Here is a 24,067-nt window from a genome sequence, read left to right on the forward strand (position 1 = left end):
TTAATCGATTCACTCGATCTTCATTTATGATTGGCATTTCTCCCCATTTATCACCCTCCCCCCTCCTGAATTCTGTAATCCCTTCTAGCCCTCCCCCACTCCCACAAAGTGCAAATAAAAGTGCAAAGTGCAGATGGCTAGGGAGCAGCATAGGTATAGGTTACAAGTTCTTAAGGATCACTAAAGTGCCGAATGCAGTAAAGTGCAGGAGTATGTGGAAATTATGCCTATGGGATATATTGCCAATAGATGTCAATTGATCGAGATTAAAGTGTCTTAGTGTCTTAGTGCAGAGTTTCCTGAGTTACCTGTAAGATATTATTATGCTAGTTTTTTCCCCCTTCCCCTTGTAACAAATCAAAGTCCACAACTGTCTACATCCAGTCCAGCTGTTATTTAGTCCAAGAAGGCAGTTTGTGGAAGGAGGCTGTGTTCTTTTGCTATGATTGTGTATGTTTTGCCCCTCAGAGAAATGTGATTCTTCTTTGGTGGCCTTTCAGCACCACTAATGGGCTTTTACTCTCCCTTCCTTCCTTTTTTTGTCGAGAGCAGCATCGGAACCAGCAAAGCCCAGTGTGAGCCAGACGCTGCCGGTTGCCCCCGCTGCTGCCAATTCTCTGCCGGCACCCAGTAGCAGCAGTGGTAATAACAATAATAATAATGCCAAGCGGTCTCTGGGTATCAGTCAGCAGCAGCAGCCACCGCAGCAGCCATTACTGGCCCAGCCGCCATCGCTGCCTCGCTACCCGGCCCGCGAAGTCCCTCCACGCTTCCGGCACCAGGAGCAGAAGCAGCTCTTGAAGCGAGGGCAACCGCTCCCAGGGATTGCGGCGAACCTGGGACCGGCATCTAAACCTTTGAGCAGCACTGTGACAAGTGAGCAGACAGCCGTGGGTGACGAGAGTCAAAGTGGCAACAGGAAGCAGCCAGGTGAGGAAGGTGGCATCAGCCAGGAGGGGCCCCTTCCTGTACTGCCTCAAGTTGGGGTTTCTCTGGAAGAGTGATAAAGACAGTTTGAAACTGGAATTAATGTCGAGAGAAATGATTTTAATGTTTATGTATGTGTATACTCTATTTATGTTCCGGCATTGAATGTTTGCTGTTTGTATGTTGTGCTCCGCCCTGAGTCTCCATCGGGGTGAGAAGGGCGGAATATAAATGTTTTAAGGTAAGGTAAAGGGTAAAGGTTTCCCCCTGATATTAAGTCCTGTTGTGTCCAACTCTGGGGGTTGGTGCTTATCTTTTATCATTTTTAAGCCGAAGAGCTGGCATTGTCTGTAGACACTCCCAAAGTCATGTGGCCAGCATGACTGCATGGAGCGCCATTACCTTCCCGCTGGAGAAGGTAATTGATCTATTGATCTATTCACATTTGCATTTTTTAAACTGCTAGGTTGGCAGAATCTGGGGCTAACAACGGGAGCTCCCCGGATTTGAACCTGTGACCTTTCAGTCAGCAAGTTCAGCAGCTCAGCGGTTTAACCCACTGCGCCTCCAGGGGTGCCTTTTAAATAAATAAATAAATAAGGGTGGGTCAAAACCTAACTCCCCTCTATGGCTTCCTGCAGGCCAGGTCTTGTCAGAGCCATAGTTCCTCTTGGCAGATTCATACCATGAACCGTGTATGGCAGAACTTTGGGGTGTTAGGGAAAACTACCCTAAAATAGCAGAGCATCCAAAAATTAAACAGGATACAATAATTGAGCATCAGCTCATAACTAGCAGAGCATGAAGTGCCATGTGATGTGGCTGTAAAGAATTAAGAGCTTAGGCAGGCAAAGATGCAGAGTCCCTTTAAAAATCAGGAAAGGTTTGTTTACAATATTAAAAATAACTGCATTTCTTGATAATTAAGAACTGGGTCTTTGCTACTCTTAACACCCATCTCTTCTAAAGTTTCAAGAGGGGAAAAATACCAATCACTACATCTCTCCTGATACGCAAGCAGAGAGAGATCTCTAAGCACACAGCACATACTAAGATGTAAGAAGCAGGAGTCAGATTTTTTTTAAAAGGCTTGCAGTAGAAAAGTATCCATTCTACACAACCAATCAGAATGAGAGCAGAAGGAGATAAGAAAAAGATACACTCCCAACTGTCATACAGACGGCCAATTCTCTCATACCAGAAGCAACTTGCAGTTTCTCAAGTTGCTCCTGACATGACAAAAAAAAAATACGATCATGCAGGAGACATAGGGGAAGGGTACCCTCAGACTATTCTTATGCTAGCTAACTTCTCATTGAGAACTTGAGACTTGGGCAGTGTGGATTTTTTTTTTTTTTCGTGTCAGGAGCATCCTGTTGTGAGAGAATTGGCCGTCTGCAAGGATGTTGCCCAGGGGACGCCGGATGATTTTTGATGTTTTATCATGCTTGTGGGAGGCTTCTCTCATGTCCCCGCGTGAGGAGCTGGAGCTGATAGAGGGAGCTCATCCGCTTCTCCCCGGATTCGAACCTGCGATCTGTTGGTCTTCAGTCCTGCCAGCACAGGGCTTTAACCCACTGCGCCACCGGGGTTAAAGTGTGGGGTTGTATTCCAACATGGGGCACATGTTCTCTCTCCTCTCTTCATTGAGATCACTTGCTTTTCCTCAGAGGTGGGTTGAGAGGAAGGCTTTCCTCAATTCCATCTTTGGCGATCGTGATGCAAGGGTCACTTGGAGCAGTGTTCCTCAAAGCAAGGGTCCCTGGACCAGTGCCAATCCCTGAGCTGACATTCACTGCAAGCTTTCAGGGAAGAAAGAAATCAGTGTTTGTAGTCAATGAGTATAGGTTTAGTCCCAGTCCTTGGCACATTAGAAAATGAGCATTGCAAGTCTCCCAAACGAGGACCTTCTACCTCTTCCACAGCTCCAGGAGAAGTATCACAACAGTAAAAACAAGAGAGCAAATGAAAAGTTCAAAAGATAAAAATGCATTCTTCAGGAAGGGGGAATGTAATGCAGGAGATGGTTAATTAATCGAGTTCAGTTTGTGTTTTGGGAAATAGCAGGACAGATCCCTGTCCAAAGGACATTGCAATCTTAATGTTAATACAGGAGTAGAGAAAGTGGGGGAGCGGAGGACAGATAAGAAAGTAACGTTCTTAGGATTGCTGGCTTCATTTATTGATTTTTAAAACGAATGCTCTAGATTTCATGAAAAAACCAAAAACAACTGCAAGACTTAAAACAGAAATAGCGAAATCAAGTGTTTTTGAAACTGTCAGCCAGAAATGAAATATCTTCAAACAGTATCCTGGGCCTGAAGGGAATAATGTCATGCGGGTATTGGACAAACTTCCCATTGGATGCCGACTGGAAGCTGGGTCTCCACATCAGAGTCCGCTCGTTCTCTTTCTTTTGCATACAATGCCAGAATTCTCCTAGCCAACTTTTATGCGGTTTAGCCGTTCTGGATCTGAAATATATAGACAGTGGTTTTGCAGGCCCTTTGGCAAGTCCCTGCCTCCAGTCAACATGGCTTTTGATATCCCTATTTTTCAGTCCCATTTGTTTGTTCACTTTGTTGGAAGGGTTTTTCGGTGCTGTGCCTAATAACAACACCTTTTTTTCCCTTCCCAGATACAAACCACAGCACACTAGGATCCCATTATGAAAGCTCCCCCTGGGGAACAGCCTCTTCCAATAGCGACTCCAGCATAAACTGGGATAGTGGTGTTGTAGACACCTCCAACAAGGAGGCATGGCTCTCAGTTGCCACCGGCAGTGACTCAGAGCTGGGCAAGAAGGCTGACACAGAGAAGGACCCTCTGATCATGGCCTCTGGTCTGCGGAATGGCCCTCAGTCCAAGTTCGGCAGCAACAATGGCAATGGCATGAGCAAGGGAAACCTGGGCCGGTCATCATGGGGACAGTCCCTCGGAGCTCTTATGAGCACCTGCCCAGTTTCTGCTGACATTCCCAATGGCCCGGCGGACAGCAACAGAGCAGATGCTTGGGGCGCCCTCGCTTCACCTAATGGAGAGCTCAATCCCAGCACTTTGAATGCCAATGGCCACCGCGGTACCTGGCCTCTCTTGGAGAACAGTGAACCTTCTGGTGGGGGCAGTATGGGCCCAATGGCAAACCCTCAGAGCCTGAACCCTGCCGGCCTTGGCGGTTCCTGGGGCAATGGCCTCACGGAAAACAGCAACTCCCAAGCAAATGGTACACGGAGGGCTCTGCGGAGCAGTCAGCCCCAGAACCTGATCCCCGAAGCCAATGGACCAAATAATAATAATAACACTACTAACTTTGCCATCTCTAGTTTACCAAATCTGGCCAGTTCAATGCAGGCGAGCGACCTGGCGAGTCACAGTAACAATAACCATACAGGGCCTGGATCCTGGGGAGCAGCGGGTGCCAAGAGCAGCTGGCCCCAGGCCACCTCAGTAATCAACAGTGCTTCCAGCGGAGGCAGCAATGAAGCCAAAACTGGCAGCCTCCCTGCCACCGCTGCTCTGTGGGGTGGCGCTTGCACCCACAATTATTCTGGGGAGGCCTGCCTCGACTCAAGCAGCCAAGCCAATAGCGACACTGTGAATGCAACTCTCCTCATGCCCCCACAGCCCCAGAAGGCCGACGCTGGCGGGGAGAAGGGGACCGGGGCCTGGGAGGCAGCGGGGATGGGCAGCCCCCAAAGCGCTCCCTGGGAGCATGGACCCACAGGAGGAGGAGGAGGAGGAGGGACAAGGGCTTCTATGGACGGAGGGTGGCACCAGCTGCCCAGCAATCAGTGTGCCTCCGAAAGCCTCAGCGCCAACGGGAAGAAGTTTACAAACACATGGAAATCGGTGGAGGAGGAGAAAAACGCCAGCACCACTGTGCCCAACTTCCCCATGATGAGCCAGAATGGTGGTGGGAGCTGGGCCAAGGGCAGTGCTGGTGGCAGCAGTGAAGATAGCAGTGAGGACAAGCCCTCTGGGGAGGGGACCAGCCGGGAGCGGTGGAAGGCCGACCCCCAGGCCTTGCTGCAGAGCATCGTGAGCAGGGTGGACCTGGACCCTAGAGTGCTCTCCAACGCTGGCTGGGGGCAGACACCCATCAGGCAGAACACAGCCTGGGAGACAGAGCTATCCCCAAGGGGTGAGAAGAGGGCCGACAATGGGACGGAGGCCTGGGGGAGTTGCTCTGCGGCAGCGGTGGAGAGGCCCACCCCAAACGGTTCCAGGTGGGGAGAGCCAAAGCCTGCCACGCGTTGGGGAGGAGACCCAAAAGGTGGTTGGGGAGAGGAAGGGCCGAGAACAGCGCCGGCCAAAGGCAATCAGTCATGGGGCGGTGGTGGCAAAGAGGAACGGTCCTCGACTTGGAGCGAGACGGAGAAGCTCAAGCAGGGATGGGGAGATGGGCTGAAAGGGGGACACCCTCCAGCCATTGAGGGCTGGGGGGAGAATTCAAGGAGCAATCACTGGGGCGAGATGAGGAAGTCCAGCTCTGGCAGCAGCGACAACAGTGACCGTTCGACAGCCTCTGGCTGGAAGGGAGCAGGCAAAGGAGGAGGCGGTGGCACACATTGGGGCAACGGAGTCGGCAATGGGGGCCCCATGGCCAGGCCCAGCCACTCTTCTGGTTGGGAGGAATCCGCCAAGCTGAGCCAAAGCCAAGGTTGGGCGGCAGAACCGCCCAAGGTGAGCCAAGCCCAGGGCTGGGGGGAGCCTCCCAAGGCCCCGGGGTCCCCAGAATGGGGCAAGGCCCAAGACACTGCTGGACGCTGGGGGCCCCCAGAAGCCAATGCTGCCACTGGGAAGCCCCCAGGATGGATGGGAGGACCGGTGCCAGCCCCATTGATGGAGGAAGAGCCCACCGGCTGGGAGGAGCCCTCCCCAGAGTCCATCCGTCGCAAGATTGAGATTGACGACGGGACCTCTGCCTGGGGAGACCCCAGCAAGTACAACTACAAGAGCGTGAACATGTGGAACAAGAACACCCTGCACAATGGGGAGCGCCTCTCGGAGCAGCAAGCACAGCGATCGCAGCATCAGGGGGTGCCACTCCATGGTGCAGGGCCCATTTCGGAGAATGGCAGCAGCGGAGGAGGAGGAGGCAACAGCAGTGGATCCGGTAAGCTCTGGTTCTCCCCTTCTCTTCTGCACAAAAGAAGCAGCCTCTGTGAATCCCAAGGTTTGTAAAAGGCCTGTCATTTTAAGACAGGAATAGTGCCCCTGTGGAACAGGCATGGGGGTTAGTGAAGCAGGGAGGCCACCAGTATCTGTTATGATACTTTTTATTCCATATTCACAGGTGTTTCTTGGTTCCTGCCTTCCTTTCTGGTGTTTGTAAGGCATCTTAGCAGTATGAAATAAAATTGCTGTGCAAGGTCCTGCTGAGAGTTTTGCAAAAAAGAGGCCAGGCAGTTTTTGACAGTAATGCAAAGCTTTGGGGTTGACATGCTGATTTACTTGGATCTCTTTTTAAGGTTGGGGAGAGACTGCTCCACCTCCTGCTACCGTAGATAATGGCACCTCGGCATGGGGCAAACCTGTGGATACCGGGAGCAGCTGGGGAGAGTCCATGGGTGACGCAATGGGCAGCAGCAGTTGGGGGAATGCCTCTCTCGGGCGCCAAGCCTCCAATAAGTCTGGTAGGTACTGCTTTGTGCCCAGGAATGATGTCGGTGGCTTTGGTGAGCCACTTCGTATAGTAGGGCCTGTGCAATGACTGTGGCATAGGGCTGACCATGGAAGAGAGTAAAGATAGGTTGCATTTTCCTGCCTCTCAGGGCCGAAGACCATGCATGTACCGGATGGCTGGTGCGGAGGCAGTATGCCTTCGGCTGGGAGTCACCAATCTGGCTGGGAAGAAGAGGACGATGTGGAGATTGGGACGTGGAACAGCTACTCGGTGCAAGATCCCAGCATCTCTGTTCCCTGGCCCCCGAGCTCAAGGAAGCTGCCTTCGAAGGTAAGAGCTTTGGGCAGAAGGAGGAACCGGTGAGGCTGGGCTGAGGACTTTGGGAACAACTTTCTTCCAGTCTTGGTGAAGGTTAATGTGGGTGAAACTCAAAGCCTGCAGGCCAAGTCCTGCCCTCCCTGCCATTTTGTGTGGCCCTTCTCCTGATCCTGTACTCCCAACTCCTGTATTACTCATCATTAGATGTCATGGCTAGAGCTCATAGGAGTTGGGATCCAGGAACATTTTGCAGTTTGTTCTGTATGGTCTGGAGAGTGGGGTTTCAATGTACAGATAAGTCTTGCAGATATGTCTGACTTTAACTGCCTTTTAGGCTTTTCCCAGCCGCAGAGCCACAAATGCTATTGAGTTACAATTCCCATTATCTCCAGATTTTTTGTGTGTGTCAGGAGCGACTTTGAGAGCAAATTGCTTCTGGTGCTCCAGCTCACCATGCGGGGACATGAGAGAAGCCTCTCACAAGGATGGTAAAATATCAAAACATCTGGACATCCCCTGGGCAGATGGCCAATTCTCTCACACCAGAATTATCTCCAGATAACCAGAAGTGATGAGAGCTGTCATTCAGTAACATCTGGGGTACAAAATTGGGTAAAAACTAAAGAGCCTCGATAATCACTACGTAAAACGATAATAGTTGACTCTCTGCCCTCAAGGCAATATGTAAATATCCAGACCAGGCAGTTTTTGGCCTTCCTTTAGCCATTGATGGCCTTACCTTCCAGGAAGATCTCTTTGCATACAATCCATGTGGAGTTGGTCTTAAACCTGTTCCTTCTGACTGTTCTGCTGAAGAGCGCTGGGGGGGGGGGGGGTGTCTGGCAAAAGGAACGTTCTCCCTAATAATCAGATGTCTGTGTGTCTTTTGTTTTTTTTAGGGAACAACGAAAAATGGAAACAAGCAAGAGGATGCATGGATGAATCCATTTGTGAAACAGTTTGCAAACCTCGGCTTCCCTGTGAGTATGGTATGCAAAGAACTTGCTGCTCCTTATCAGTTCATTTATTAAATGTGGTTGCAATTCTGCTTAATACTGGTCTCCGCTTTTGAATATCACAATTTGGCCTGTGATATGTTTATCATTATGTCCAAACCATTGTACTCTCTCTTTTGAACGGTTCACTATAGTTTTAACGCACCTCTGTACTCTGTATTGGGAAGAGGAGGAGGATTAAGGCACTTTAACAATGCCATTGGAGAGCAGGCTGATCTATCTGTACTGCATGGTCTTTATGGTACAGTTAAGAACAACTATAACAGTCAATTCTTCAGCAGTTTTTAATAGTGCTAGCTATGTTAGATGTCTTATTGATAGCTATGCATTTAAATTGTATTTGTTTATTGATTAGCGGTTTTGTGTCTGTATTTTGATATTCAACTTTATTTGATTATTATAATGCTGTTATTATTTTGTATTATAATATAATAATAATAAAATATTTTTACCCCACCACCATCTCCCCAAGGGGACTCGGGGTGGCTTATATGAGGCCAAGCCCAACAAGACAACAATACAAATATACAACATAGGAATACAACAGTAAAATATATTATTTTCTATTGTTGTAATGTTTTGTTATATTCCGGACATTGAATGTTTCCTTCTGTATGTGTAAACCACCCTGAGTCCCTTTGGGGAGATGGGGCGGTCTAAAAATAATAATGATAATAATAATAATTTTAAGTAATGTTGTCTTTTTGTTACATCCAGGGCAGGCCATAATCTGCCTCAATGATCTGTATGTTTATTTAAAACTCTTGCAGCACTTTGCTCTTTAAATATTTTGTAGTCATTTAGGAAAGACAGAGGAGGGAGCCAAGCATATTATTAATCCAGGGGCAATTATTGTTTCAGAGAGAGTTACCAGAAGAAATTATGCAGAGCAATAAGATGGAGATAACGGGAGGTAGGTGCTGAAGTCCTACCAGAAGTCCTCTCATCAAAGTGGTTCAGGCTGCTCTTAACATCAGCAGTCATTACAGTCAGCTCTCCGTACCATAGTTACACACTCAGCTAACCTTAATTTTGTCTTCCTCTTCACTCTGGAAACTGCGGCCAAGTGAAGCCCTCCTTTGATTTTCCTTCTGTATGTTTATGGGCAGGAGGGCATTTGGATTGGGGAGGTTGCCCCTGAGGATCTTCATGGTCCCCTTTTCCTATAGACAGCATGAAAAGGCCAGATAGAGGGAGGGAAACCCCAATGGGAGGCCCAACTGGGATAATGTGGCATCAGGTGCACAAAGGCCTTTGTCTAGAGCAGTGTTTCTCAACCTTCCTAATACTGTGACCCCTTAACACAATTCCTCATGTTGTGATGAACCCCAACCATAAAATTATTTTCTTAGTTATATCATAACTGTAATTTTGCAACTGTTATGAATCATAATATAAATATCTGATATGCAAGATGTATTTTCATTCACTAGACCAAATTTGGCAAATACCCAATATGCCCAAATTTGGGTACTGGTGGGCTTGCGGGTGATTGATTTTGTCATTTGGGAGTTGTAATTGCTGGGATTTATACTTCATCCAAAATCAAAGAGCATTCTGAACCCCACCAATGATAGAATTGGGCCAAACTTCCCACACAGAACCCCCATGACCAACAAAATATACTTTATTTTTTGATGGTCTTTGGTAATCCCTCTGACACCCCCTTCGCGGCCCTCCCCAGGGTCCCGACCCCAGGTTGAGAAACACTGGTCTAGAGTGTTGATGTGGAAGCCATGTCTCTTTCTTTGCAGGGATCCTGCCGGACAAGTGGATGGAGATGGAGAAGCACAACCTGAATGTGGCCGAATACAGCCGGGTGATAGGGAAAGGCCCTCACTCCCGGCCCCAGAATTCCAAAGAGTCTTCCATGGATCGGAATCCTTATTTTGATAAGGTGAGAGCCTCTTGGGAACAGCTCCGGTAGGGACTCAGCTGTGTTTCCTTTTGCTGAGTAGTTAGTGTTGACAAACTGCCTTGTTTGAATCTTCTGCATTCTTGCAGCGAGAACAGAACTCTCTTCTGAATGTATCTTTGGCTGGAGCCATGCTTGATCGTTCTCTTCTCAGGCTGCCTCTTTCTAATGAGAGAGAGAGTGATGCCTTCCTCTCTCCATCTTTTGGCCTCTGTAATTTAGAGCATATTAATGGGGTTTCATGTTCTCAGTGGGTGGGCCAAGAAGCACGGCCATGCAGTCATCTTGGCCTCGTCTACACTAGGCACGGGCAAACTTGGGCCCTTCCTCCAGGTGTTTTGGACTTCAACTCGCACAATTCCTAATAACCTCAGGTCACTTCCTTTTCCCCCTCAGCCGCTTAAGCTTAAGCGGCTGAGGGGGAAAATGCCTGAGTCTATTTGGAATTGTGGGAGTTGAAGTCCAAAACACCTGGAGGGAGGGCCCAAGTTTGCCCATTCCTGATCTACACTATGTAATGCAGATTGAACTGTATTATATGGTCAGTGTAAGCTCTTGTGATACAGTTTAAACTGCATTGACCTGGATTCTATGGTCATAAAAATGCAGTTCAGTCTGCATTTTAATGGCAGTCTAGATGGGACCCTTGTCTACACATCCCCATTTGTAGAAGTGACGCTGCCATGCTCTTGTCTGCTGCCAGAATAGGGAACCTGTGTGACAAATGACCTTTCTCCTCTTTTCTTCCTTTCTCTCCCTCCCTCCCTGTGGATGCTGGATCCTGCCCTCTTCCGTTCTGCTTCCGCTCATTGTTGCCCCTCCTCTTCCTCCATCTTGCCTGTCCCACCAGGATGGCCTTCTTGTAGCAACCGACGATCCCCCAAATGTGCAATTCCTGCCCGGCCAGAGTGCAAAGTTCCCCCCTTCCAACAGTGCACTACCTAACCAGGCCCTTGGCCCCCTGAGCACACAAAGCTTGAATCCTGTTAGACAGGTAAGGAGATGTTGGGCATCCTCTCCACCTGGTATGTAATCGGAGCCTGCTTCCACTGGTTTCAGTGTACTTTCCTGAAAGATCTCAGAGGAACCCCTTTGCAGTGAATGCTCATAGCCTTGGTGTCTATGCACTCTCCATTTGGCCCCTTTCTGATAAAAGCAGGTCTTTGGAGGTACCTCTAAATCGTCCCTTGGGGCCTTGAGCTCCAAGACCCTTTCTCACAGAGAAACAAGTTGGGCGAGTGGGTGTATTCACAAAATATCCTCATAAATGTTCAGCAGAGCAACTTAGCAGCAGCAGCAGCGTGATCCAGCACCAGTAGCCCAAAGCGATAAAAAAACAAAAACACACAGACCAATGTTATATCTTCCTTAGGAGGCTTTTCTTTGTAGTAAAATAATATGGTTGCACTATTTACAACAACAAGGTTTCCATAACACAAATAAACAAATACATAGTAGCTTTACACATAGCAGCCTTCACACTGGAAGTTTCTCACGCAAGGCTTCTCTCATACAGAGGTTTACCCCACACTCCTCAGGATGACACTAGGTTTGGCCCACTAACTAACAGGCTTCGGCCTACTCACTCTCCTCAGGACGGCATTAGCTTTGGCCCACTGTCTGCAACAAGCTTCGGCCTGTTAACTCTTTCAGTGTTTGACTCACACTTTTGTAATCAAAAATACCCAGTAAATTTTAAATATTTTTGACAGAACGCTCTGTCCTTCTCTACTTCTGGAGACATCCTTGCCCTGGGAACGCATCCCTTCATGTCCTCCTCCTCACCTGTCTGCTTTCCTCTTGGACCGCTGCAGTGCCCCTGGCAAGCAATGGTCCCTTTTCCTTTCTTCTCTTTTGTCTGTTTCAGTTAAGTAAAGGGTACAGTTGTATCAAGTACACAAGAGCAGTGGCAGGACCCACAGTTTGCCATTGTCCAGAAAAGATGATTTAGACGAGGGGGAAAGCGGCCCTACTACTGGAACAAGACTGGGGTTTCCTTTGTTTGGTTTAAAAGCTTGCTGCTTCTATAATTGGGAAGGCCAAGTGGGTTTGTCACAACGACTGGTGCTCTCACTCAAACACAAACCTATAGGAAGTGGCCTGTCACTCGATTATTCATGCTTCTCTTTGGCGTAGTTATTGTAGTGTGCAGCTTGTGCATTTCCATCTCCAGACAGAGACATCGGTTGCTCTCTCATTTATAGTTTTAAGGGAATTATTTTATGTATTTATTGACTGTATTTATATACTGCCTTTCTCACCTCTGGGAGGACTCAAGGCAGTTTACAACATACTAGTTGCAAAAATTCAGTGCCAACTTACAGTAAAACAAAGAAATCATAAGTAATCACTACATATAAGGAGGCTCAAGCCAAGCTCAGAACATGGTGGTCACAGTGCTCCAAATATGCCAGCAAGGAATACATAAACCCCATTTAGAATTGTTAGAGCTCTCATGGGGAAGAAAAGTGCCTCTTCACACACTTACATACATCCTATCCGAGAGACTGCTGTTGTGTACTGAACACAGCAGGGCCAAATGTTTGGCACCCCTAGCTCTGTGGGACTTGTGCCCATCTTGGGAAGGGCTTCCGGAAAAATTGTTGTTGTTGTTGTTGTTATTTTGTGGCCTGCCCTATCTCCCTGAGAGGACTCAGGGCGGTTAGCAGTAGCCATCTTGCTCTCCCTCCACAGAATGGCAACCCCAGCGGTCCCTTTGGAGGCCTAGCTGCACAGCCCCGGAGCCTGCTGCCTGGCCCAGTACAACCGCCCCATGGCGCCTCCCAGCCGAACCCTCGCGCTCAAGTGCCTCCACCATTGCTCTCTCCTCAGGTGAATGCAGGCAGGGAACCTGTGAACCAGCTGGGATTGCTTCGGGAGAGGAGGGTTGTGAGGTGTCCTGTTGACACAGATTTCCCCAAATGAGGTGGTCTCAGCCTTCCGTCCCCAAACTCACTTCGGTTGTTCTGCCTGGCAGGTCCCGGTCTCCTTGCTGAAGTACGCACCAAACAACGGGAGCCTGAATCCCCTCTTCGGCCCCCAACAAGTTGCCATGTTGAACCAACTGACTCAGTTGAACCAACTCTCCCAGATCTCCCAGTTACAGGTAAGTATGCAGGGCACCCTGGGATTTATGCTCCCAATTCCTCCCAGTCCACTCAACCTGTCCCTGGTCTTCCTCCTAAACTCTTGCTTGCCCTGCCACAGCAGTTGCTGGCCCAGCAGAAGAAGGCGCAGAATCACAGGAATGTGCCGTCTGGTGGCCGCCAGCAGCAGGAGCAGCAGGTATGGCACTGACCCTTAGGAAGGTCACCTTGCGTTGGCCCTTTCTGCAGAGTAACAATAACTACACACACACACTTCAGATATCTCGACAAGACAGAGTGTGTCTTTTCTTTGTGAGTAAAAAGCCAATGGGATTTTGGCCTGCAGAAACAGGAGCCTAGTGTCTACATCCAGGGAAGTCATGCTACCCCTCTATTTTATTCTGCCTTGGTCAGACCACACCTGGAATTACATTGTATCCAATTCTGTGTCCAGAGGAGGGCGACTAAAATGATTAAGGGTCTGGAGAACAAGCCCTATGAGGAGCGGCTTAAAGAGCTGGGCATGTTTAGCCTGAAGAAGAGAAGGCTGAGAGGAGACATGATGAGGGCCATGGATCAAGATGTAAGGGAAAGTCACAGGGAGGAGGGAGCAAGCTTGTTTTCTGCTTCCCTGGAGACTAGGATGTGGAACAATGGCTTCAAGTTAATGGAAAGGAGATTCCACCTGAACATTAGGAAAGCTTTGTCACTGTGAGAGCTGTTCAGCAGTGGAACTCTCTGCCCCAGAGTATTGTGGAGGCTCCTTCTTTGGAAGCTTTTAAACAGAGGCCATCTGTCAGGGGAGCTTTGAATGCGATTTTCTTGAGACCTTGTGGGCCAGCCAGCCTAATGGGGTTGTACTGGTTGGACCACAAGATCTATTCCAACTCAAGTATTCTGCCAACCTAAGAGATTGAAGTAGCTCTGTTCAAAAATATTAATAGAGGCCTGAATCCAATTCTTAGTCCCAGATTTGTAAAACAATTAAATCATTTTTGTTGATTTGGTGGGTTTACAGTAATTGGGAAAAGCCAGCGAGGCATAGTAGCTTGAGCGTTGGAATAAGACATTGGTTTTATCTCTCTTGTCTTAACCTCGTTGATGGCGAGCTGCAAGGAGAGAAGGGCAATAAATCCATATATGATTGTTATTTATTTATTTCTACCCAATTTCCTTCCCTGTAGGAACTCAAGGTGGATAATAACCAGGCAATCTAGTAACAATTTAAAACAAAGCAGTGCATTATTTTAAAAAAATATCAACCACAATGTAATATTAGCATGTGGATGTACAATTAGAACACAATGGGGATTGAGGATTTAGTCTAAACAAAGAAGCTCTGTGGGGTCCTAAATTACCTATTCCTCAATTCACTCAGCACCGAAAGGGAGCAGATGCTGACATGGCAGGAACACAGGAAAGAAGGGTCTCTAGATGGACTGCAAAGTGTGATGGAAGCTCCTTCTTTGTGGGATTTGAAGCAGAGGCTGGGAGGCGAGAACAGCTGGAGGGTCGCAGGTTGTTCAAGACTGCTCTAGAGTTTGATTCTCTTCTGCTTGTCCATGGGAATCCCCTAAGTGCTCTTGGGAAACTCCTTAAACTCTCAGCCTTAAAGGGATTCAAGGGTGGTAAACCACCTCTAAAGAAACCCTGCCAAAAAATCCCAAGGAGAGGGTTGCCAGGAGTTGGAGGCACATCACAATCGCAATAGGATTACTGTGAATTTGAAGGCACTGTAGCAATTTGATTTGGGACTAGATTTCAGCCCCTTTGGTGCCATTTAGTGCAGAAGAGGAGGAGCTCAGGACCTCTGCCTCATTCTTCTTGGCTGTTCCCTTTCTCTCTAAAGAGCCGCTCCCTAAATATGCAGCAGCAGCAGATGATGCAACAGCCTTGTCCACTTGATCCAAATCTGCTCCTGAAACAGCAGCAGCTTCATTCGACGGCAATGAAGTCCTTCCTGGAGAGCGTGGTGCCTCACGGCAACTCAGAGCTGCAGAAAGGTTCCTCGCAGATGAGCGCGTTTAGCAACTTCCCCATAGGTGGGTGTCCCCTCCTTTCTCTGTCCTGCTGCTTGGGGGTGGAGTAGCCCCTTGGCCTCAAGGGACAAAGGTGCTCCTGGCCCTTTGGCTTTGTGTGCTGGCTCAGAAGGACATCGCTTTGGTTGCCTAAATGGAACAAGTGTTTACATATTGTATTTCTTCCATTCCAAAACTCACTTTTATCCCTACATAAACATCTCCAAAAATGGTGTGCATCTGATAATCACAGTTGCATCTTAGGTATACTTGTTGGTTCTGGTGATCATGAAATTAAGGTACACCTTACAATCTATGGCATCTTAGAATGGAAGAAATACAGGTATTATTGTGTGTCCCCCCTTTTCCCCTTCTTCTGTAGGTCACTCTTAACCACTGTGAATCTGTTTCTTTTCTCTGTTGCAGGATCAAACTTGAATGTAAATATGGACATGGGCAGCATAAAGGAGCCGCAGTCCCGACTGAGAAAATGGACGACCGTGGACAGTGTTTCCACAAATGTGTCGCCGTTGGATCAAAACGCCAGCAAAAACGGTAAGCTATATAGAGGCTTTGGATTGAGAGAACACCTCCCCCACCCTCCTCTCCACACACACACACCACCATTGCCTTGGCGGCCTTTTGGGGCTTGTTCTTATCGAGTGGAGAGAATGTCATTGACGGGGTTTGGAGCAGGAGCGTCGGGTTCTGGAGATTAACCAGTAAGCTTTTTATGCCCAGCAGATTTTGAAAACTGACTTAAATTATGCAAATCTTTGCAGTGTTTGGAAGGCGGCATATTTGGGATGCTTGTACTAAAAGTATCAGTGGATGAAGTAATCAGGCTTCACAGGAAAGTCATGGTGTGCAGCTGCCAGAGGAGAAGGAAGCACATGACAGAAGAGGATTAAGGGGTACTAATGGGGGGGGGGGGGGGCTTTTCAGCAACAAAATACAGCCCTGCAGGAAGCCAGGGCTCTTTCCCTGAAGCTGGAAGGGAGTGTTGGGCAGGAGGGACCTGTTTCCTGGCAAAACCATGCCACGCAAACGTTGAAGACCATCTGTAGGGTGATGTTTGATGGAAGGTTGCAGTTCACTGCTAGGCTTGTTTCTGCAGGATAATGATGGTGGTGGTGGTGATGATGATGATGATGATGATGATATAATAATAATAATAATAATAATAATAATAATAGGGTTTATTGCATGCCTCCCTATGACGCCTTACAACATGATTAAAGCAGACAGACATGCCATGGAGGCCCATCCCTCACTGCCTCTCATGTATTTTCCTCTCCCGCTCCTACTTTTTTCAATTGACAATTTTTATTCAGAATACATTAATACAAAATCCGCAAACAGTTCTAAAGAGCAAGAATACAAGCCATAAGCCAAAATAAAAAGCCAAAAAATGTCGGAAATATATTTTCCTAATGTTAAAAAGGCCACTACTTCTACAACCCCTCCCTAAGTCTAAGGGCTTTTGCATTCTCTGCCTGATGGTTTTGATTTCCTCAATTTTTCACTAAATTCATCAATAAATATTTATTTACTTTTTTATTTACTTTACTTCTATACCGCTTTTCTCAGCCTTAGGCGACTCAAAGCGGTTTCATGATGACACTCTTCGAATTCCAAAAACCAATGATGGAGGTTTGAGCCCCACCTTTGCTAAAGAAATTACATTTACGTAGGGCCCGGTCTTCCTTGAAATCGAGTAGAGATTTCTTCTTAACCAACGTTGTGGCTTTGTCCATTTCTGCTAGAAAGCCAATCTCCTTGCGTTGAGGCTGTCAGTTCTTTCCATCTTTGAGCACAGATAACCTTTTTTGCCATTGTCAAATTTAGCATTGGCCTTCCATATTTTCTCTTGAGTTGATCATTTAGCATCCCTAGCAAATCAAGTTCGGGTTTCATCTCAAATTTAATAATTTATTTTAGAATCAGATGTATTTCTGGGAAAGAGACTCTCCTGCTTCTTCTGTTAGCATAGAAAACTCATAGCAGAGGGATTGTGAGATGCCACTTTAAAGGTATCTCACAGTCTTTCTCTATCAGTCAGATAGTTCTTTTAATTAACACTTAAGGTTTCCCCTGACATTAAATCTAGTCATGTCCGACTCTGGGGGTTGGTGCGCATCTCCATTTCTAAGCCGAAGAGCTGCCGTTGTCCATAGGCACCTCCAAGGTCATGTGACCAGCATGACTGCATGAAGCGTTGTTACCTTCCTGCAGAAGCGATACCTATTGATCTAATCACATTTGCGTGTTTTTGTACTGCTAGGTTGGCAGAAGCTGAGGCTAATAGCAGGAGATCATCCTGCTTCCCGGATTTGAACCACCAACCTTTTGGTCAGCAGGTTCAGCAGCTCAGCGGTTTAACCCACTGCTCCATCAGGGTTAATTAAACTTAATTTAATTCAAGGAACTCCCTGATGAATAGAGTAGAGAACAGGGGTGCCTAACGCCAGCTATCCTAACCGCATTCTAAGACCAGAAAAATTGAGGCAAATGGGGTTGGAAACTAATAGAAAGGTGGGAAATCTAAGGATATCAGTCTTGCGTCACAACCCAAGAGGGGTAAGGCGGAGGATAGGCTTTCCCTCCAAGGCTTGCTTGATCCCTATCTCTGGTTCTCTCCTTTCCCATTGTGGCAGCACTGTTCCTTGTGCAGAGCCTTGCTGAATCCCAACCGCTTCCCTTCCAGGTGCTATTTCAGGTGGCTTCAGGCTGGAGGAAGCGTCCTTTGTCCCCTACGACTTCATGAATGGCAGCAACTCTCCGGCCAGCCCCCCGGGGCCCATTGGGGAGGGATGGTCCCGCGCCAAATCACCCAGCGGTTCCAGCAGCGTCAACTGGCCACCAGGTGAGCCCCTTCCTGCCAAACGCAGCCACTTGGCATGGGACTTTTGGGCCTGAGAACCCAGCACTAGGGCGGGGATATGGCCCCATTCATAGGAATTCTTCACAAGCACAGAGATGGTCCGAGGGAGGGGTTGTTGGGTAATTTCATAAAGGAAAAAAGCCTTTTAAAAGGTACAGCAGCAGTTTCAGCAGATTTAGAAGCTTCTTGAGCATAGCAAATGAGCTTCAGCAATTACAGGAGCAGAGTCGACCTTTAAATGTTACAAAAGACTTGATAACAACAGCAGCAGCAGCAGCAGCTTTATTCTTAAACCCTGCCACCATCTCCCCAAAGAGACTCGGAGTGGCTTACATATGGGACAGAATGTCCACAAGACAAAAGTAAAACAATCCATTAAAATAAAAGCACATTAAAGTAAAATATAACAATCCAGATAAAAACACAATTAAATAAAACATAAGAAAATGAAACAGCAGCATTGAAACTCAATTTCTTTATTGGAAAGTTAGGTTCTGTCTGTTTGGAGACATCTCTCTCCATTCTCACACGAGACATACATAACTCTTTCTCCTTTCCAGAGTTCCGCCCCGGTGAGCCCTGGAAAGGCTACCCAAACATCGACCCGGAAACTGACCCTTATATCACTCCCGGCAGCGTCACCAACAATCTGTCAATCAACACTGTGCGGGAGGCGGACCACCTCAGGGACAGGAATGGCGGTAGGTCGGCCTGGGATGGAGGGAAGGGGAGGGCAGGTCTAACTCACCCAGGGGTCTTATTGCTGTGAGCGGAGGATGACCCTGCATTGGGAAGACCCAATACGACATCCTAGGAACTAATCTGTCTCCTGTCCCCGCAGGGTCATCCTCATCTCTGAACACCGCGCTGCCTTCAACTAGTGCCTGGTCATCCATTCGTGCCTCCAACTACAACGTTTCCCTCAGCAGCACAGCACAAAGCACTTCTTCAGGTGCGGATGGGGCTGAGAGCTCTTCCCAAACGAGGCTTGTGTTACCTGGAGGAAGGGTTGCCCTGCGCTGCAGCCCCTCCCTCACTTCAGGCCCCCTCTTCCCTCCCTGCAGCCCGAAACAGTGATTCTTCCAAACAGACGTGGTCCACGGCCTCTGCAAATGGCAGCAGCAGCAGCAGCAGCAGCACCTCTCTGGCCCATGAGCTGTGGAAGGTGCCCCTGCCTCCCAAAAGTGTTGCAGCCCCCTCTCGGCCTCCGCCGGGGCTGACTGGCCAGAAGGGGCCCCTCTCCTCCTGGGAGAACCCCCTGCAGCGCTTCGGAGGAGGAGGAGGAGGAGGTGCAGGGTGGAGCACCTCAGAGGGCAGATACACCCCCGGTGAGAAAGAGAACAGCAGAAGGAGGGAAAGGGAAGGATGGGAAGGGGGGGGGGGGGAATGAATGGACAGAAGGAAAGAGGGGGAGAAATAAATAGATGGAAAAAAGGAAAGGGGAGAAATAAATGGACAGAAGGAAGGAAAGGAAAGAGGGAAGAAATAAATAGATAAAAGGAAGGAAAGGAAAAGGGGAGAAGTAAATGGACAAAAGGAAGGAATGGAAAGGGGGGAGACATAGATAGAAGGAAAGAAAGGAAAGGAAAGAGGGGGAGAAATAAATGGACTGAAGGAAGGGAAGGAAAGGAGGAGGAGAAATAAATGGACAGAAGGAAGGAAAGGAAAAAGGGAGAAATAAATAGAAGGAAAGAAAGGGAAGGAAAGAGGGGAGAAATAAATGGATGGAAGGGAAGGGAAGAAGAGAAAGGAAAGGGGAAAAGAAAGGAAGGAGAGAAATAAAGGGAAGGGAAAGGAATAAATGGAGGAAGGGAAGGAAGAAGAAATAAATGGAAGGAGGGAGAGATGAAAGAAAAGAAGAAATTGAGGGAGTAAAGGAAAAGAGGAAGAAGATCAAAATAAATGGAGGGAGGGTGTCATTTTTCACCTCTCGGAGCCTCCCAAGTCTGGCAGTTCAGTCATCAAATGGGGCACAGGGTCTATTCCCTCCCTCCCAAATTAGAACAGGACTTTTGATGCATCTCAATCTTTTTTGTGTTTCCCCCATTGGGGTCCTGGGAAGATGACATCCCACCAGACTTTCAGGTGAGATGGGCCTGCCTTCTTCACTCTCTCCTCTCCTCTGTCCTGCAGGTTCAGCTTGGGGCGAGAGCAGCTCAGGGAGAATCACCAACTGTCTTGTCCTGAAAAACCTCACGCCACAGGTGAGATTTTTTAATTTACAATGATTATTTGTGTTTTTTATTTTTTCTGTGCTTCTAATAGATGCATTTTAAAGGACCCTTTGTTTTATCTGTGTATTTAACATCAAGTAGCCAGCTTTTGGTCAAAGGAAATGTAGTATAATGCCAAGTTTGTGGGGGTTTTTTATACATTATAACTGTATTTTCAATTTGCTTCTGACACTATTGCTAAATAAAATTTTAACTATGCTGTGCCCCGTTGCCTCAAGCTGTGAAGAGGAGTAGGTAACGATTATGATCATTCCCACCCCTCACCCCCCTCCACCCCACCCCCAGATTGATGGCTCCACCCTGCGGACGCTGTGCATGCAGCACGGGCCGCTGAAAACATTCCACCTGAACCTCCCACACGGGAACGCTTTGGTCCGCTACAGTTCAAAGGAAGAGGTGATGAAGGCACAAAAGTCCCTCCACATGTAAGTGCAGCCGGCAGAGGAACCCAGTGATGCCTGGGTTAGGTCTTTACTAATGGTAAATTTTAAACATAGTCATTGTTTGGTTTTAGATGTTATGGTTATTGGCTCTCTGGTTGCAGGGTGGACTATAACTCTCATCCTGGATTCAACCCTGAAGCCCCTCCAGTATTTTAAGTTGATCATAATGGGGATGTGTGCCACATTTGGTCTGGATCCATTGTTGGCAGGAGTCACGGGACTCTCTGGAAGTGAGAGTCATCTTGGAAAATACATAGAAACATAGATAGATAGACAGACAGCGACAGTCAGTCAGTCAGTCAGTCAGTCAGTCAGTCAGTAGGATGGATAGTATCTAATTTGTCTTTTATATACATAGATGGATACAAACATATAGATAGATAGTTAGTTTGATACGAACAAAGATAGATACAAACGGATAGATAGATGAATACAAACATAAATAAATGGATACTATGATGGAGAAATAGATGGATGGATGGATAGATAGATAATACAAACATATAGATACAAACATAGATAAATACAAACATGGATAGATGGCTAGATAGTCAGAAAGACAGACTAACTTGGATGGATGGATGGATACCTACTTTGACCTTTTATTATATACATAGACGGGTAGGGAGGGAGGTAGATTGATGCAAACCTAGACAGATAGATAGCTATGTGACTTTTTATTATATACATAGATGGATGGATACAAACATGGATGAATGGTGAGATAGATACAGTCAGACAGATAGACTTTTATTATATACATAGATAGATACAAACATGAATAGATGGATACAAACTAGATGGATGGATTGTTACAAACTTGGATAGATAGGCAGACAGACACTAACATGGATGGATAGATACTTGCTTTGACTTTTATTATAGACATAGATAGATGGATACAAACATAGATGGATGGACAGACACAAACAAAGCTACATTGCAATGCAATAGACAAACACAGAATTATGTAAGTTTGAAACCTGGAATGGCTTAGATGATGTTACTGGAAAATGAGATTAACAGGAAAGCATTGGTTATTATATGTTTTTAATGGTTTTTATATTGTTTTTATAATGTTTTAAATGTTTTAATTGTATACTATGGACTGTTATGGCATCAAATTGCTACCAATTTGTAAACCGCCTTGAGTCACCTTTAGGCTTGAGAAAGGCGGGATATAAATACCATAAATAAATAAATAAATAAATAAATAAATAAAACATTGGCATTTTATTATATAGATAGATTGATGATGGTGGTGGTGATTTTCTTCTCCCTCGTGACAGGTGTGTCCTGGGCAACACGACCATCCTGGCGGAGTTTGCCAGCGAGGAGGAGATTAGCCGCTTCTTTGCACAAGGCCCCTCCCTGGGCTCCTCCCCGGCCTGGCCCTCCCAGGGCCACTTGGGGGCCTCTTCCGGGGACAATGGTGCCAGCCACGCCTTCCCCGGCCGCAGCGACCCCTCCACTCACTGGAACGGGGCCGGGGACCTGCATGGCGGAGGTGGCAGCAGTAGCAACAGCAGCAGTGTTGGGAGCTCCTCGCTGTGGGGACGGCTGAGCTACTCCTCCGGCCTATGGGGCTCCCTGGGGGGTGGGGGGGAGGCCCGGGGCCTGATGGGCGGCCCCTCCTCGGCTCTTGGCGCCTTCCTCTCAGCCGACCATTTCGGGGTCACGGCGGCAGCAACAGGGGAGTCCATGTGAGGAGTGGGCCTTCCGCCCCTTCCTCTCTTTTCGGCCCTAGACGGTGACCTCAAAGCGGCACTGAAGTGGACCCCCCACAATTGGGCTCCCTGTGGAAGTAGTTACGCCGCTGCGCACATTTCCCCCTCTTTTCCTCCCCCAAAACAGTCTGAAATACTTGAATCACGCAGGCCAAGACGAATATATATATAGGTAGGTAGATACATAAAAATGTGAAAAGAGTCAATAGATTTACACTTCCAAGGTTCGAGTGCTATCCGGAAGAAAAGAAAAGCAGGCAGGCAGACAACCCAACGCAGAACCCGTTTTCATGTCTTAGCTTGGTTGTTGTTTTTTTTCTGGGGAGGGGGGTGTTACTTGGAGCTTTTCTTTCAAAGCTTTTGCACAGACCTTGCAATATTAGTGGAGGAGGGAGCAGCGGTTTGTTGGTGCCAAATAATCGAGCAAAAGGCAACGGCAGCGATAAGATGAAAGATGAGAGGAAGAGGCGCAAAAGCGTGAGTTGCGCCTGCCTCTTTTTTTTTGGTTTTTTTTTTTTTCAGAAAGGAACTTTAAAAAAAAACCACACAAAACAGAGCGGTTTGTGAAACCGTGCGCACAGCAGTTTGGGTCCTGCACTTTCCAAGAGGTTTTGGGGTTGTTTCCTTGAAAGAGAAATATGGGGAGGAGGGAGGCTCCTCTCTTTCAGGGGGCACTGCCTTGTTTACAAATGTTTGCGTTCCTTTTCCTTTCCACATTTACTCTTCTCCTCCTCCTCCTCTCCCCCAATCCTTTTTTCACGGAACGATTTCTAAACCAATGCGGACGGTAAAAGGTTGCTTTCTATCTCTGGGAAACCTCTCGAGCAGTGTTTGGCCATGTTCCCCTTTGTGTTCGTGGTGTTGTCGTTTCTGTTTGTTCCCTTCTAAGGCCCGCTTCCTAAATCTTTGATGAGCATGGCTCTCAGGAAAATGAGCAAACAAGCCAACCAAGGTCCCCAGGAAAACTCCTCTGTGTTCCTTATACAATAATAATGATAAATAATGACTTTTTAAAGCACTGATTCCTACTTTGCTGTGTGAAACTTCTGCCAAAAATTGCTTCCAATTGCTGGAGGGTGCCACTCTGTGCATTCCCAGATTTCGGGGGGTTTGGTTCTTGACCTTTAACCCCGCCATGTTTGCAGAGCACCCCTCCCCCAAAATACCCCTTTATTCCTCGCTTTTCCTCTGCTTTGTGACTGTGTTCCATGTTTTAACCTTTTAAAAAAAGCCGAAGTTTTAACTATGCAGACTGTAGCCAAGGTCTTGGATTTACAGAAACTTTGTTGTATACGTTTTAAATGTCGAAAAGTTCTCGCCAGTAACTTTTCTCGTGAAAGTGTTATTCGAATCATCTTACTGCTTTTATTGTTTTATTCCTTACCTTCTTTTTGTTTTGTTTTGTTTTTGGGGTGCCACAAATGGTATTATGATGACGATGAAGCTTGTTTAGTCCGAGGATGAATGACTAAACAAGGATAAAAAAAAGAAAAAGAACGAACCTTTTTTAAACTGTGCCGAAAGACGCTCTCATTTCATTGCCTTGATTCTAACTGTTGTGTCCAGAAGATGCAAAAGTCAACCGTGGCTTTTTTTTAACTGTTTACAAATAGAGTGTGATTGTAAAATGTACAGTTCGAGTTGTGGTTCCAAATGATGACGTTTCTCCAGATATTAATAAATCATGACATGTTTTTTCCTTCCTTTGTGGCTGCTTGTTCTCAGTGTCATTTGTGGGGTTCACAGGGCTCTCTACATAAAGTGGACTACAACAACTATCATCTTCTGTCAATATCCCCAGACCCCTCCAGTAAATTTTAGTTGGCCATAATGGGCCTGTGTGCCAGATCTGGTCCAGATTCATTGTTTGTGG

The 24,067-nt window shown here is 47.2% G+C and overlaps 1 protein-coding gene across 3 annotated transcripts in view; it reads left to right on the plus strand.

Annotated features, from left to right (window-relative positions):
• The window catches only part of TNRC6A (trinucleotide repeat containing adaptor 6A), a 38,757-nt gene extending 14,860 nt beyond the window's left edge, over nt 1–23,897 (plus strand). Inside the window, exons 5-24 of one of the 3 annotated variants that reach the window (XM_060786454.2) lie at nt 553–930; nt 3,566–6,043; nt 6,399–6,563; nt 6,702–6,883; nt 7,771–7,851; nt 8,749–8,800; nt 9,642–9,784; nt 10,653–10,796; nt 12,497–12,634; nt 12,780–12,908; nt 13,010–13,087; nt 14,738–14,930; nt 15,333–15,461; nt 17,614–17,772; nt 18,351–18,491; nt 18,632–18,742; nt 18,855–19,118; nt 19,924–19,994; nt 20,310–20,449; nt 21,757–23,897. In XM_060786454.2, the coding sequence (XP_060642437.2) occupies nt 553–930; nt 3,566–6,043; nt 6,399–6,563; nt 6,702–6,883; nt 7,771–7,851; nt 8,749–8,800; nt 9,642–9,784; nt 10,653–10,796; nt 12,497–12,634; nt 12,780–12,908; nt 13,010–13,087; nt 14,738–14,930; nt 15,333–15,461; nt 17,614–17,772; nt 18,351–18,491; nt 18,632–18,742; nt 18,855–19,118; nt 19,924–19,994; nt 20,310–20,449; nt 21,757–22,174 (5,594 nt within the window). In that variant the 3' untranslated portion in view covers nt 22,175–23,897. The remainder of the gene's footprint in view (nt 1–552; nt 931–3,565; nt 6,044–6,398; nt 6,564–6,701; nt 6,884–7,770; nt 7,852–8,748; nt 8,801–9,641; nt 9,785–10,652; nt 10,797–12,496; nt 12,635–12,779; nt 12,909–13,009; nt 13,088–14,737; nt 14,931–15,332; nt 15,462–17,613; nt 17,773–18,350; nt 18,492–18,631; nt 18,743–18,854; nt 19,119–19,923; nt 19,995–20,309; nt 20,450–21,756) is intronic. The other 2 variants (XM_067460530.1, XM_060786456.2) reach the window with 2 other exon arrangements.
• Nucleotides 23,898–24,067: the final 170 nt, after the last annotated feature.

This window comes from Anolis sagrei, chromosome X (genome assembly GCF_037176765.1).
Source record: "Anolis sagrei isolate rAnoSag1 chromosome X, rAnoSag1.mat, whole genome shotgun sequence".
Classification (NCBI taxonomy): Eukaryota; Metazoa; Chordata; class Lepidosauria; order Squamata; family Dactyloidae; genus Anolis; species Anolis sagrei.